The following is a 16,349-nucleotide window of genomic DNA, read 5'->3' as shown; positions in this document are numbered from 1 at the left end:
GAATAAAACGACTAAAAATAAATCTTATTTCAACTCCATTTTTTTTTATTAACTTAAAACATTCATGTGCTAGCACTGTAGTCGAGATTTTAATTCCACCTATGTTTGAGGGTAACACCCCATATAGATGAAGTAAACTACTTGTGTGTATATAGAATTCCAAAAATGAACCGACTTGTTCATTCAGGGAATCGAGTCATCGAGATTCGACTCACAAACTAGTGATTTGTATAGAGCTATAGAAACGCTATAGAAATAGAGTTATTTCCAGCCAGTGGTAATGATCTGGCTCGAGTTCAAGCATGTATAACATAGAAAATAGGGACAGAAATTCCGACTCTATTCAGTGAGTCATGATATTCGGATCCGCTCACGAAAAAGAGTCGACTCTTTTAACTCTTAGAAGCTTCGTAGCAAGTTGTTGGAATTACACATACAGATCAGGCAGAACATTAAAACCACCTGACTAATATTGTGTAGGTCCTCCTCCCGTTGTGCTGCCAAAACAGCTCTGAACCATCACGGTTCCTGAGAGGTTTAAATGACTGAAAGGTTTGCAGAATGTTAAGGAAACATTCTTTGAAACATCAAGCGCTACAGCAAGGTTATCGGAACGTTAAAGAAACATTCCCTGAGCCTCAACGCACAAAGAAACGTTAACGTTTATATACACACGAGAACCAAACAGGAACTAAAATGCCGTTCTCAGAACATTCTGGAAACCATTCATTGTCAGTTGTGCTCGTTATATCTTTTTAAACGAGTCACTAATATGGACGTTTCTGTATCACAGAGTCCACACTTGCACAAACACCAGCAATTCATCAAACAGACTTGAAATATTATACAGTTGCAATTAAAATGATTCAACCCCCCATTGTAAATCAGGTTTATTGTCAAAATTTACAAACTTTCAGCTGTTTGCGATGAACAAATCAAGCAAACGCAATTGAAATAGTTCAACACAATACACACTTCATCAAGTGGTTTCCCCAAATCCAGCAGACTCCTTCTTGTTCTCAATCGGGCTATGGAACTGCCAATCTGCTGTCAACAAGAGCGATATCATTCCTGCCTTTGCCACCCAGTCCAACCTCAGTGTGCTGGCTCTGACTGAGACCTGGATCCCCACAGAGAACATTGCAACACCCGCTGCCCTAGCTTCCAACTTCAACTTCTCCTCATCCTACTTGACCTCTGTGAATCATCAGATCCTCCTGTCAACTCTCTCCAGTCTAGGTATCAGACAGATCCTTCAAGGTATTGTGGAGGGGAGGGGTTTCTGAAACTCAGCATCTCACAACTGGGGTTCCTCAGGAAACAGTTCTGGGTCCACTGCTCTTTTCTATTTATACTACATCACTGGGGCCTGTGATTCAGTCTCATGGATTCTCATATCATTTCTACGCTGATGACACCCAGCTCTATTTGTCCTTCCAGCCTGATGATCCATCAGTCACTGCACGAATCGCTGCTTGCCTGGCTCACATCTCAAACTGGATGAAGGAACACCACCTTAAGATCAACTTGGCAAAAACTGAGCTTCTCGTCATCCCTGCCTGCCCCTCAAATCAACCTCACCGTACAGGTCAGCTCAACCACGACAGCCAGAAACCTTGGGGTGAGTTTCGACGACAGCTTGACCTTTACAAACTACATTTCAACAACTACACGGTCCTGCAGGTTAAATCTATACTACAACATCAAGAAAATCAGACCCTATCTCACCAAACAGCTACTAGTCCAGGTTCTTGTCATCTCAAAACTGGACTACTACGACGCACTACTCTCGGGTCTCCCAGACAGCTCCATCAAACCCCTTCAGATGATTCAGAATGCAGCAGCACGCCTCATCTTCAACCAGCCCAAAAGAACCCACATCACACCCCTCTTCATCTCCCTCCATTGGCTTCCTGTAGCCACCCGCATCAAATTCAAGGCCTTGATGCTCACGTACAAGACCTTGTCTGGAACAGCACTGCCCTACCTCAACACTCCCCTTGGGGCTTACATTCCCTCATGCATTAGTAGTGCCTACTCAGCGTGGCTCAAGGTCCCTTTCCAATAACTTCACACTAAACTGTCCCTCAGTGGTGGAATGATCTTCCAACTTCAATCCGGACCACAGAATCTGTCACCATCTTCAAAAAACAGCTAAAGACCCACCTCTTCCGTAAGCACGTAACTAATGACTGTAGTTCCTCTTTAACCTAAATTTGACTGGTGTTGAAACACATTTTATTTTATTAGGAAATGCCGTCCAGCTGGCATATCCAGCCATTAAATGGTCTGTCTGGTCCCAGTATGCATTTAATAGGAATGTATGATACCACAGATTTCCTTTTCAATCTAAATCAAAGCAATACCAAGACTAGTATACTAATAACAAAGCTTTGAAAAGTGTATATAACACATACATACATATATATTTGCAAACGTGGATATCAACAATTATATGGGTGTGTATGACATGATCTGACATGACCATGAGTGCAGAAGAAGGTGTAAGAAGGAACAGCAGGTCTTCGGGGGGGGGGGATGGGATTAAACACACAGCAGAATATTGAAGGGAAAAAAACCCCTGAAATGTAAATTCCAGAGTAGAAATGATCAGTACTGCACCTTCACCTGTATTTAAAGCTCATTCACATTACCCATTTTTATACATCTAGGCTTCAGATTTTGTCCAAAAGTGCACCAAAAAATGCATTCCATTACTCATCGGCCATGACGCTTAAATAACTTCACACGGTTTAATCACGCACATGGAGGTTTATTCCTATAATCAATCTGGTGATCATTAAAAATACAGAGAACAGGTGGTATTAAAACCATTATTACAGAAAAATATCGCTGAATCTGAGTCATCACTGTCTTGATTGCTTGAAAGAACCTGATGTGAACTGACAACGAACAAAAGCAGCAGTAAAAAAACAAAAAACCAACAAACAAACAAAAAAAAAAACAGGGTTCAGTGTTCCTGCCAAAAAAAAACAACCCACATGGACCCAATTCCTTTTTCTGCGATGTGAAATCCTTCACCACATAAACATCAGTCTCTAACAGTAACCTGCAAAGCCAGGCAGAAACATGAACCCCGCGTGGTGCTGACGATTGCCGCGTCACTCCTTTCTGATCAGGCGACATCATGGGTCACAGTGTTAAACAGAAGTGCCCTCTGCTGGAGCGGCGGGTTTATTGTCATCAGGCTTCATGGCGGGGAAGAGAAGAACCTCCTGCAACACAAAAATCCACCAGCATGTTCGTTTTAAAACAGAAAATCGAGCAAAAGTTCAAAACTTTGACATGATCCTTTCACCGAGAAGTAGAATAAAGCGTAACTGACGCATGTCTGAGAGTTATGTAAGGGATAAAACCCCAAAGGTGATCGTTTTCCAATAACACAATGTCCAGAAGTCTTCACAATGTCTTCAGGACAGAGAGCTAAAATGCTAAATAAATGTTTCCCTACAGAAAACTTCACCATATCAACCATTATATATGTTTGTAAGATAAGATAAGATAAACCTTTAATTATCCCCTGTAGGGGAAATTAAAAAACAGCTAATCTAAGATATTATTAATATATTAATATAATTAATTATAATTATATTAAAATTATGAGCCAAGATAATAATTAATATATTAGATCATCTTTATGTGGAGCGTCTGCCATGCAAGTCCCTTTGAATGAGCTGTTACTATAGAAACGATAACGTATTAGACCAAGCGCTTAATAGAAACCTGGGACTTGCAGATAAACTACTGTCGGAGCTACTGTCGGAGCTACTGTTCTAGATAATTAATCAACGTCAGAAGCCAGAATTCAACAGCGCCGTGGCAGAAATGTAATTTTATACTACAAATTGAAATAAAAAGATTATCGTCGGTGAATCGAGTTTTAATGATGTTACTTGGGTTGAATTTTTCCTTACATCATCTCAAAAGCAAATTAGCGCGTGAATAAACGAATGAATGAGAGAATGAATAATAAAAAGAATAATAAATAGATTTTCAGAATTGGCTGAAAAGGCAAAAATAAATGAGGGTAAATCTAAATTCAAGACAGGGCAGGGTCTTAATCCGTGAAATGTAAGATAAATGAAGATAAACGAGGATCGATAAAGCCGTAAGGGCTTGGAAATTATGTCGAAATTTGAAGGGAAGAAAAGGTTAAATTCCCTTTAACACAAATCTGATCTGACTTGTGGTATTTTTGTCTGGAAAAACAGATTGTTGGTTGGTTTACCTTGATGTTGTTGGAGTCAGTGAGGAACATGGTGAGACGGTCGATGCCCATGCCCCAGCCTGCAGTAGGTGGAAGACCATATTCTAATGCCGTGCAGAACGTCTCATCTATAAACATGGCCTCGTCGTCACCTTCTGCCTTCGCCTGTTCAAATGAATCATAGAGATGTCACAAACACTGTCACACACACGTCAGACTGTCACACACACGGTGTCAGATGCCGCAAATTTTCTCACCTTAGCCTGCTGCTCAAAGAGCTCGCGCTGCCGGATCGGGTCGTTCAGCTCGGTGTAGGAGTTACAGATCTCTTTCTTCATGACGAAGAGCTCGAAGCGCTCGGTCAGCCCTTTCTGGGATCTGTGCCTGGAGGAACATGAAGAGACGATTAAGAGTACGCAAGAGATTAAAAACGATACAGATAATCTTAGAAAGGAGTTCTTGACTCCAGGACGTTCCTTGTTCCCTTCGCACGTCACGCACGTAAACGCGATCGGATTAGGGGTTTAACGATACACCCGGACCACGAATCGAGCCACAATACTGCGTTCGTGATTCGATTCGGAGAAAATGTTAACCGAAATATGAACGAAGAACAATTATGACTGAAAGAACTCCTATTTCCCATCCCGCGGAGAACCGGGATCCTATCCCAAAATGTCTGATCTGAGGACTTGATAGATTGAAACATAACGCATTCCCGAACAGAAATAGAGCTCCAAATTCGGCTAAAATGCCCGCATTCCGTGGCTTCTTTCTGGAGCACCGTAGATCACAGAGGCACGGGGCTGGTGTTGTTTTAAAGTACCGAAGAGCTCGTTTTAGCCAGTATATCATAATAGTGTAACCGTACAACGAATAACATGTTGGTGGTTGCAATCCGGAGTTATCGGTCACTTCATGTGTCTCGCAGGCTCTACAGAAACAATGCGTTGACTTGACCAGCATGCTCTCTACATGTTTTAACTGTGTCATGCAGATTGGGACCTCTGGTGTTCAAACAGTGCAATTGCATTACATGAATAATTAAAGGAACGCTGATATCGTGTATATATATATCTCCAAGGTGCACACCATCACGTTTTTGTATCACGTCACGACGTATGCACTACCCTCCATATCGACGGTCCTATGCCACTCTAGTTGAGAACCCCAGGTTCTGTAGAAGTGCTCACCATTTTGCCAGTGGGCTCATGATCTGAGGGTGGTCACAAATAAACGTAGGGTTGATGCATTTCACCTCGAGGAACTCTCCCACCAACTGCAATACAGGAAGTAAAGAAAAAGATTAACACTACACAAATAAAAAGTGATTATTACTTTCCTAACTGGTGCATTTTTCTGCTCTAGCCAAAAACCAGTATATCTTAGGGGATAGACACATCATAAATCCTTTAGCTATCCAGTGAAGCAAGAGAAAACTCAACGTAGTGACCAGTTTCATATTTTGGTCGCCAGGAAAACGAACGCGATTTAACCTTAAAGCAGGACGAGGTAATTATTTTGTTAAATGCAATAATGCCAACTAATGAAGTGAACACTCCAATTCCTGTGAAGATTGCGCAACTACAATCCTCATCTTCATCCGACGTCTTTCATGGAGTCGTCTCTCTTTTCGTCCGACGTGCTACTTACAGGATTGGAGGACAGTTGTGTTCTATTTTGGTCGTGTTTTGTCTTGGTTTTCACATTCCTGTAGGGTGCTAATTCGTTAAAAATGTTTGTCTCTACGACTAGCAAAATCAGTTCTTTCTGATGATCACAATGCCTCCTTGGTTGATGTGTTTGTTTGTTTATTTATTTATTGTTCTTGTAATGCCATGTCAGCATCAATGGCTATTTTCATGGCAAGATCAAAGTAGGCAAAACAGAACATTCTGTAAATTCTTACAACAATAATATCTTATAACTTTTCAACAGGTACACTATCGGTCAAAAGTTTAGACGCACTCATTTTTGAGTTTTATTCCCCCGCCGATAATTTTTAGTGATAAAAATTTCAAAATAAATCAAAATAATCTGGAAAGACCTTTGTAATATTACAGTCTAAAACTGGATTTAAAGAGAAGCAAATTAGTAAATGAATCACATGAAAATGTATCACTTGAATATGAATCACATGAAAATGAATCACATGTAAATGAACCATATGAAAATGAATCACTTGAATATGAATCTCATGAAAATGAATCACATGTAAATGAATCACATGTAAATGAATCACATGTAAATAAACCATATGAAAATGAATAAATTAAATAAATAAATGAATGAATGAATGAATGAGTAAATAAATAAATATTTTAGCATCTTCAAAGTCAACGCCCTTTTTACTGAGAATTTCCAGAAATGTATTCTTGGCGTTTTCTCAACCGATTTCTTGAGGAATTTCCCCGAGATGCTTTTTAAACAGTATTAAAGGAGTTCCCACCGACGCTGGACTCTTATCGGCTGCTTTTCGGAAATATATTTCGCTCCGAGTCGTCCGTTTAAAATAAATATAATTTTTTGTAAATAAAATGTTCATTTACTAATGAAAGAAACGAATACGTCGGCACGATTATATTTTTATCTACGACACCGATTTCACACGTTTAATCACACACCTTCAGATCAAAAGGTTTTTAAGATCACGAGAAACGTTTCAGTCGAGTGTCCACAAACTTTTGACCGGTCGTGTTTAATATTCGATAAGAACTCTAGGATTTTCCCCAGGCGAGACACGTGAGTATCGAGTGAGTGAGTATTTCCCCTTTCTCTGGTTAGTGGAAAAGAGAAAAGAAGCTAGCGACTGTCCAACGACGCAACCATCGGATTGTAAGAGACTGATCTCTCGGATTAATACTATGATACACAGCAACGTTACGTCTTGGTAAATTAAATCAGTAACCTTATCCAGGAGCCGAGCTGTTGTTCTTGGAGGCGGACAGTCCACTCCCTTCTGAGCACACAGGTCGTCGAAGAATTTGCGGGTTTCTGCACAAAAAAAGAGAACCAAAATGACGCGAATAACGGCAGCACGTTTTTCTTTTACTTGAACACTTTATACACACGCTCCCCGTTAGAATACCGTCAGAATCGTAAGTGTCAGCGGCTGGGAATTTCACTCCCATCTCCTTTTCCAGATCATGGGTCATGCTGATTCTCTTAAAAGGAGGAGTGAAGTCAATTTCATAGCCTTGTCCTTCCGGTCCATCAGGGTGATAGGTCAACTTGTAACCTCCTGTGACGTGCTTCACCATTCCTGATCATAAGAGCAAAGCAGATTCACACTCGCTTGTATTTTCAGCAACCAGGACCCTTAAATAGCTTAAGTTTATAAAATGGTGGCGATAATATTGATAAAGTCCAGCGTTCAACAAATAATTATTAACAATATTCACATGGGTAACATTTCCCTACTCATGAAATGAGGTCGAGGGGTACAACTCAAGAATACAACTCATTCTAGATTAGCAGGATTAATATAAAGCGAGTAAAACACACCTGAGAGAAGCTTCTCAGTGATCTCAATCAGGTCGTGGTAGTCAGCGTAGGCCATATAAAACTCGCACGTAGTGAACTCGGGGTTGTGCGTGAGGTCGATGCCTTCGTTTCTAAACTGACGACCGATTTCATAGACGCGGTCGATACCTCCGACCACCAGCATCTAGGATGGAGAAACATCAACGTCGTTCTGGCAGCTCGTTCGGTACGTTCTGTCCTTCAGATTTTAGTTTAGTACTGTACCTTGTGGTAAAGCTCGGGCGCGATCCTCATGTACAGGTTCATATCCAGCTCGTTGTGGTAGGTGATGAAAGGCCGAGCCACTGCGCCTCCAGGAATCAGGTTCATCATCGGGGTCTCGATCTATGACAACCGGGATGTCAACGAGCGATCATAGAATTCGGTGCGTACAGAATATAGAAGAAAAAAAAAAAAAGGGACCATAATTGAATTTGGTCAAATGAAGGATTTAAAAGTGTTTATTTGTTCTTAAAATTTTTTACGAACCCTTTAGACTTTTCTGCATAAATATAACCTAAAACATCATCGGATTTTCACACACAAATCCTAAAAGTAGACAAAGAGAATGACGTTTTAGGTCATACCGATATATAGAAAATTCGAAAGGGTTCACAAACTTTCAAGCACCACTGTAAAACTGGACAAAGAATAGCATGTGGCCCTTTACCTAAAACGATTTCGACACCCCTTATGTAGATTTTAGTCTCACCTCAAGGAAACCAAGCTGGTCCAGGAAGCTGCGCAGGTATGTGATGATCTTGGCACGTGTCACAAACTTCTGCCTCACAGAGTCGTTCAGGATCAAGTCCAAATACCGCTGACGGAAACGAGTTTCCTAACAATCACAAAGACACACATTTTTTTTACTTTCACCCTTTATAATTTTAATTAATACCCAAGCTAATAAAACAGTGTGCGTGTGTGTGTGTAAGCAGAAACGCTGACCTTGTCCTTCAGGCCGAAATGCAGGTGAGGAAGCATGTGCAGACATGGAGACAGCAGGGTCATCTCAACAGGGATGATGCTCAGCTCGCCTTTCTTCGTCTTCCCAGGATTACCGCGTACCCCGATGATGTCACCACGGCGCAATTTATTGTTGATGTGCACGAAGTCTTCCTCCGATTTGTAATTCCTGAGTGGAGGAAAAGCTGCATGTCATTTATTAAATAACGTGCAGCTGAGGAACACTGGAACATCGAGCCCTTGTGAAGTGTGTGTGAGAGTGTCTCGGACCTGGAGTTCGCCATAACCTGCAGCTTAACCCCCTCTCCTCTCAGGTCATAGAAGAGCAGTTTGGCCCCGGAGGCTCTCTTGGCGTGGACACGACCTGATAAACGACAAACGTTAAACACACTTAAAAAAAAAAAAAAAAAAAAAAAAAAAAAAAACTTCCAGAGTTGAACTCTCAACAAAACGGTCAAGAATTTTACCAGAAACGTTAAGGACGACATCGGACAGCTGCTCCCCGGGCTGTAGGTGATTATATTTCTCAATGAACTCGGTGAGAGACAAGTCCACGTGAAACTTGTGGGGATAGGGGTCTTCAGCGGTTCCCTTCAGAGCCTGGACGGCCTGCGTGCGGATCTTGAAGTATTGCTATAAAGACACAGCATGGATATCGTGTATTAGAATACGTATTAATATACCTGTGAACTGCAGATGCACTACTGTCAGAGCTGTTGTTTAGGGAAAATTAATCACCACATTTTGACCAATCAGAATCGAGAATTCGACAGCGCTGTGGTATAAAATGTGATGAAGATCAGGCTTCAAATTCACGGTTTCCTGTAGCGTTTACGAAATTGTTATTTCTTATTTGTATTTCGCTTCGTTTGTTATGGTTACCGAAGCGGGGTTAAGATTCTCAAGTTAGACGAGATGGAACGTCGACATGACGTTTACGGTAACGTATGACTTACGTTGGGGTCCAGAGTCTCCTCGTCCAGTCCGTCCACATGCTGCTCGTCATTCGCCTCTTTGTTCTGCTGCGCTTGGTCCTTGGTCTTGGCCTCCTTCTCCGCGGCCTTCTTCTCCGCCTTCGCGCGCCTCTTCAGCTCACTGAAATGCAGACGAGTTGCTGTGACTTAAAGCCTCGTGACCTTAACGCAACGACAATGAGATCATGATGCAAGATCGTGCACAGAGATTCGGTGAGGTGACGAGCAGGGGTGGGCGATGTGACAATCACGTCACGATACGTGATGCGTAATTGTACCATGGTATGCAAGTTTGCAAAATAAATCGAAAAAATAAAAAGATAATACTTTTATTCAATATCTGTTAAAAAAATAAATAAAAATTACGTCAAACTGAAAAGCAGGGGGGACAAAAAATTACCATCGAACAATAATTTTTATTTTTACTAACAAAATCGCTGAAATCAGCTGCTTCCAATTAGATCTTTGTAATTATTACTAATATATATATATATATATATAAAAATTTTACTGTGATATAATTGATCACAATATTGATATAACGTCATCATACTGCACAGCCCTAGTGACAAAAGGTTGGTTGTGGGTTTTTTTTCCTTCTCCCCTCCACCCACTCCATCACATTAGACATAAACACCACCAACCTTTTGTCACCTCTCCAGCGACATCCTTCAATAAGCGAAGGCACCGTTTGCAGAACGTGGGGCACAAACTTCTGCACCCGTAACCCGACGGCCCGGCACACGGGCTGCCTGGCTGCTCTGACCAGCGTCAACATGATGCGCAGGTCCTGAACCAAGAAAACGCACACGTCAGACTCATTTCTGTATCCCCACCTCGCACGTCTACGAAACATCAACCGTTTCACGCTGCACAAAATTAAACAGACCAAAAAAAGAAAAGATAGAAAGAAGAAAAAAAAAAAAGCGCTGAGAGGTGTACGAGAAACTTGCTCCTTCTTGGCTGACAGCGGGAGTGTAGTTTTCTATTATAGCCGGCTCGACATGTCATGTGTTCTGAGAGGCTTTTCAGCTCAGCACAGTTGTACAGAGTGGTTATGAGAGTTACTCTAGTCTTCCCATCAGCTTGAACCAGTCTGGACATTCTTTCTCCTCTGAACTTTCACATCAACAAGGTGTTTCAACCACAGGTTGTTGGCGTTTCTCACGCCAATCTGTGTAAACTCTAGACAACTCGACAACCACGCCAGGGTCAAACTTACTAAGGTCACTAAGTTTTCCCGGGAACTACTGAGAAGGGTCCGCTGTCATTATACAGTACGAGAGCGGTCTATAGAGGCAAGATGAAAACTCTCTCTGACTACGTTTACATGGACAGCAGTAATCTAATTACTGACCTTTATTCTGAATAAGACAATATTCTGATTAAGGTGTTTACATGAGTCGCTTATAGAATATTACTTTAATGTTCCCGTTTTACATTTTATAGAACGTAGATCGATTAACAGCACACGTCATTACGTCCCCACGCCACGCTGTCCGACATTTCCTCCAGAATTTCACGCATCGACATACAGTTTTGGGTGTTCCATTTTTAATTTTACGAAAGCTTCAAGTGCAGTTAATTATTTCTCATGCTATATGTGCAAATAGACGACTGCGTGAAGCCGTGGGCGTCCCAAACCACATACTTACATACTATACAGAAATGTGTGTATTTCACCTACTATATAGTAGGTAAGTACGTGGTTTGGGACGCAGCCGTGCCCTCTTGTTTGCCATCAAACGGTTGAGCGCTGCCGTGTGTGTACGTGTCGCACAATGCGGTGAAAACTCCCACACGGCGTTAATAGTGTGATTAAGGTGTGTACATGTCTGTAATGCACGTCGATAACGCGACTAAAACAGGAATACTCCACACGTCTTAATTCCATTCGTGTTTACTTCGAGTGTGACTTTAGTCAGATTAAGGTAATCAGAAATCGCTGTTTACATGCTGGTTTCTTAACATCAGAATAGTGTTGTCTGTATAAACGTACTGACCGATAAATTCTGTTGTGTTATTTTGAAGTTTTTTTTTTTTACTTTCTATTTTCATTTTGAACATCTCTATTTTTTTGTTGTTATTTGGAGCATTACATTTTAGATCAGTTTGTTCCCTGGTGGTCTGGCAGCCCTTAAAGAGTTGGATTTTGTTCCTGGCTGTTGATAAATACATCCAGGCTCCTGGTCTGTTGGGAATGCAATAGCATTCTGGAATCTTCATGGAATGCAGTAACAGTCACGCAAACGGCTCCTTATCTCAACCTCCTAACTCGACAGCTCTTCCGGTCCAACTCTGAACCTTTTGTAACCGAGTAACTTGGGGTAATGCAAACGTGCGTCAGTTTTTCCAAATGAATATTTATCAACGAAGTCTTCTACTTGTCAGGCTGTTTGACGGGTCACTTGTACCAAACAGTTTTAATCCAAAACTAAAAAAAAAAAAAAAAAGCTCCATGGTTCAAATAATCCACCAGAATACTAGTGTACAAAGAATAAGTAAATATTTTACAAACTCCTTGAGCACTCCCGTCGATGCCCAGCCATTTTCACAAACGATCTACACGTAGAACCGTAGAGTTTCGTGTCCATAAAAAGAGACCCATCCAAACACTAACAAGCATTCCGGACCGGAAATCAGTGCTCCAAATGAGTTTTGTCAGCCACGTAATACACTTCTGCTGAGAAAACGACTCGAGGCATTGTTTTTAAACCATGCTTTACATCTTTTTACAGGTTATATGTGCAAGAAAGACATAACAAAATCGACTATTGCACCTTTAATCAGGAAAAGATGCAGAAGTCAAGGACAGCTCACATACATGCATGTTTTTCCCCCTAAACACGCTTGATCTGAATATTAGATGATTGCCATTCCCCCACAAAGCAAAGCACTAACGTGAAGGACTTTTCTTTCTTTCTTTTTTTTTTTTACAAGTTAAGACACTCGTAATTACGACCATTCCGAGAGCACGTGACAGGGGGAACACAATTAAACACCGGTACCATCTAGGATTCGGGTACGCACATTGCTAGCTAATGGCACTATGCTATGTGCTTAGCTAGACAGCTGGGTAAATGAACCTGCTCCTGTTTCATTCGCATACTTTACGCTCAACTCCATAAGATATTTAGCTGAGCTAGCTAGTTAAGCTAAGCTAAGCTAAAGTTACTCCCAAGCAAGATAACGTTACATCATTCATCACAGCAGATCCTTCAGATTATAAACCGGAAGCGCTTTTTTTTTTTTTTTTTAATAAATCTTCCTACAAAATTTCTAACAAAAGTTCCCATTTCAACCTTGTCCAGTCCACACAGTAATTCTTACAATTCGCATACTTTTTACTGAGTTTCTCTCCGTCCGCCGCCACGTCCGCCATCTTGTCCGAGCCTCCGCACCGCTACCTAACCCCACGCGCGATAAGTTTTCTCCTCCTCCTCCTCCACTCAACGGTATTTCAACAAGCCCCGCCTCCTGTGATATGATTGGTCAGAAATTTAGCCGTCCAATCAGAAGACTCGCATGCGCGAATATTTGTCCAACCCACGCGCAAAGAAGTTGCCGGCACCGGTATAAAATGTGAAGCTAGCACTTAGCGGCGACAAAACAAGATGATTAAAAAAAATAATAATAATAAAAAAAAACACCAAGCTAAACCACAGAGCAGACCTGTCGTTGTAGATTGGAATAAAGTTGGTTCGACGTTGGACGTTCGATATTCGCGGAAATGCGGAAATTAAGGGACCGTCTCTAAAGTTACATACGACATTGTTAAACACGAATCTAGCTTCAATAGCATTTGAAGGGAATGACTTACAGTCATATAACCAACTGTAAAGTGTTCATCTAGGTGTCAGGTATGAGACACACCTTTTAGAAACTATTCTCATACTAGTCTCATACCTGTGACTAAGTCATTCCCTTCAAATGCTATTGAGCTTTAAATTATGGTATAGTTTGTGTATGGGCCCATGCAGTAATAAAATACATGACAATAATTATATATGATTTAATAGTTTATTTTGATAAATATCAAAAATCTAAAAGGTGTGCTTCATACCTGACACTTAGGTGAACACTTTACAGTTCGTTATATCAGTGGTTTTCAAAGTGGGGGCCACCAGGGGGCGCCCGGGGGGCCTCAACAATTTGGGGTGTCCATTCCTCGACTAGTATGTTTTCTCTTTCTCACTCTCAGACAACCACACACACACACACACACACACACACACACACACACACAATCAATTCCTAATGTAATGTAATGTAAAGATGTAAGATGTAATTATTAATAAAAAAAAGGGGATGTATTCAGAAGTCTGTATTTTTTAATGTGTTTTAAAGACATCTTGCAAAAGGGGGGCCTCGGTCAAATGTCAATGCCATTTGGGGGGCCTTGCCCTGGAAAAGTTTGGGAACTCCTGGGTTATATGACTGTAAGTCATTCCCTTCAAATGCTATTGAAGTTAGAATCGTGTATAACAATGTCGTGTGTAACTTTAGAGAAGGTCCCTTCATTTCCGCATTTCCGCGAATCTCGAACGTCCAACATCAAACCAACTTTATTTCCAGTTCATTGTAGAAGTATCACCCTTCATCTCAGTGGTGTGGCATCAAGGGGCAAAAAAAAATAAAAAATAAAATAAATAAACAAAAAAACAAAACAACTTGCCACCCCAATTCTTACCTCAGTGTTAAAACATTGTTTTTTCCTTCAGTGATATCTCTGCTATTTGGAAAGCTAATTAGATTTTGAGTTTGGTCATCACCCACTTCTCTTTGGATGTGTAAGACATGGCCTGGACTGTACCATTCGTAAAAAAAAATAAAATGAAATAAAATGGTTATCTCCCTAACTGAGCAGCAGCTTAACTAATTCTTGATACATTTTTTGTTAACCATTTATACCACAGCGCTGTTGAATTCTCAATTCTGATTGGTCAACAAGTATTGATTAATTTTCTATAACAGCATAATAGTCGAAGCGTATTTAAAAGTGCATTAGGTAACCATTATCTCTGTAATAGTTAATAGTTAATTAGTTAAATTGGGGAGTCGTACGTTGGCTTAGTGGTTAGCATGTTTGCTCACACCTCTGGGGGTTGGGGCTCGAATCCTGCATCCGCCCTGTGTGCACGGGGCTTGCATGGTCTCCCCGTGCATCAGGGGTTTCCTCCGAATCCTCCAGTTTCCTCCCCGAATCCAAAGACATGCGATGTAGGCTGATTGGCATTTCCAAATTGTCGGTGGTGTGTTAATGTGAGTGCTTGTGCCCTGTGATGGACTTCTGGACAAAGGAGTTTGTGCTTTGAAGTTACTCTGTAACAAGACAATCTGCATTAAAAAAAAAAATAAATCTCATTAACTTCAAATGACCAAAAAAAAAGAAGAAAAAAAAAAAAAGAAGAGAGAACTCACTTGTTACATGGAATTTCCACAACATTAAATGTAACTATGAATGAACAGTTGAAAAGTATAACTTGTTTGTTAACAAAGTCAAAATGTGTGCTTTGGCACACTGCTGTGGTATAAGAGGAATAAAACACTCCAAGTCATAATGTTATAGGAAAATAATCATCTTTGGGGTGGTAGCTCTAACTCTGCTTCATCACACCACATTGCTGATGATTATTTACATTTATGGTATTTGGCAGATGCCCTTATCCAGAGCGACTTACATTTATCTCACTTATACATCTGAGCAGTTGAGGGTTAAGGGCCTTGCTCAAGGGCCCAACAGTGGTAGCTTAGCAGTGCTGGGATTTGAACTCACAACCTTCCGATCAGTACACCAACGTCTTAACCACTGAGCTACCACTGCCACTGTGGTATTAATTCTCCAAGGGTTCACTGGATAATAAAACTCATAACAAGGTTCTCCTTTGTCATTGGGAATTAGTTGTAGCATCCATCCATCTACAGTAGAATTTTCCATATTTCTGCATAAATATGACCTGATTTTCACACAAAAGCCTTAAAAGTAGATAAAGAAAACCCAATTAAACAAATGAGACAAACATATTATACTTGGTCATTTATTTATTGAGGAAAATGATCCAATATTACATATCTGAGAGGGGCAAAAGTATGTGAACCTTTGCTTTCAGTATAATAGCAATTGTCTTGAATTTCCTCCATTTGTACACAATCTATCAGACTCTGGATTGGTGGAGTCCAAACTCATTAGAGATGTTTTTTTTTTTTTTTTTTTTTTAACCTTTTCCAGCCTGATGAGGATCAACAATTCTTTTACTGAGGTCCTCAGAAATCTCCTTTGTTCGTGCCATGATACACTTCCACAAACGTATGTTGTGAAGTTCAGACTCCGATCCTTCTTTAAATAAAACAGGGCGCTCCCTCGCACCTGATCGTCATCCCATTGAATAAAAACACCTGACTCTAATTTCACCTTCAAATTAACGGCTAATCCTACAGGTTCACATACTTTTGCCGCTCACAGATATGTAATATCGGATCAATTTCCTCAATAAATAAATGACCACGTGTAATATTTTTGTCTCATTTGTTTAACGGAGTTCTCTTTATCTACTTTTAGGACTTGTGTGAATAGTATAGAAAATTCTACAAACTTTCAAGCATCCATCCATCTATCTATCCATCCGTCCATCTATCCACACAGACACTGTAAGAAACAA

General features: G+C 40.7%; 1 protein-coding gene across 3 annotated transcripts; it reads right to left on the bottom strand.

Annotated features, from left to right (window-relative positions):
• Nucleotides 1–2,752: 2,752 nt before the first annotated feature.
• Nucleotides 2,753–13,294, bottom strand: kars1 (lysyl-tRNA synthetase 1). Of its 3 annotated transcripts, none has more exons than XM_053633964.1 (15): nt 13,032–13,123; nt 10,335–10,480; nt 9,673–9,811; nt 9,184–9,349; nt 8,987–9,080; nt 8,699–8,885; nt 8,463–8,588; nt 7,976–8,095; nt 7,733–7,895; nt 7,317–7,490; nt 7,137–7,222; nt 5,422–5,507; nt 4,486–4,612; nt 4,250–4,393; nt 2,753–3,236 (listed from the first exon to the last, which is right to left on the bottom strand). In XM_053633964.1, exons 2-15 carry the CDS (start codon nt 10,466–10,468, stop codon nt 3,162–3,164), a joined length of 1,821 nt encoding a protein of 606 aa, XP_053489939.1. In that variant the 5' UTR covers nt 10,469–10,480; nt 13,032–13,123; the 3' UTR covers nt 2,753–3,161. The 3 variants fall into 3 exon arrangements, with proteins under 3 accessions (XP_053489939.1, XP_053489938.1, XP_053489940.1); XM_053633963.1 differs by having other exon boundaries at nt 13,021–13,044; XM_053633965.1 differs by lacking the exon at nt 10,335–10,480 and having other exon boundaries at nt 13,032–13,294.
• Nucleotides 13,295–16,349: the final 3,055 nt, after the last annotated feature.

Source organism: Ictalurus furcatus, chromosome 10 (genome assembly GCF_023375685.1).
Source record: "Ictalurus furcatus strain D&B chromosome 10, Billie_1.0, whole genome shotgun sequence".
In the NCBI taxonomy this organism is placed as follows: domain Eukaryota; kingdom Metazoa; phylum Chordata; class Actinopteri; order Siluriformes; family Ictaluridae; genus Ictalurus; species Ictalurus furcatus.
This window is presented reverse-complemented; position numbering and strand designations above follow the sequence as displayed.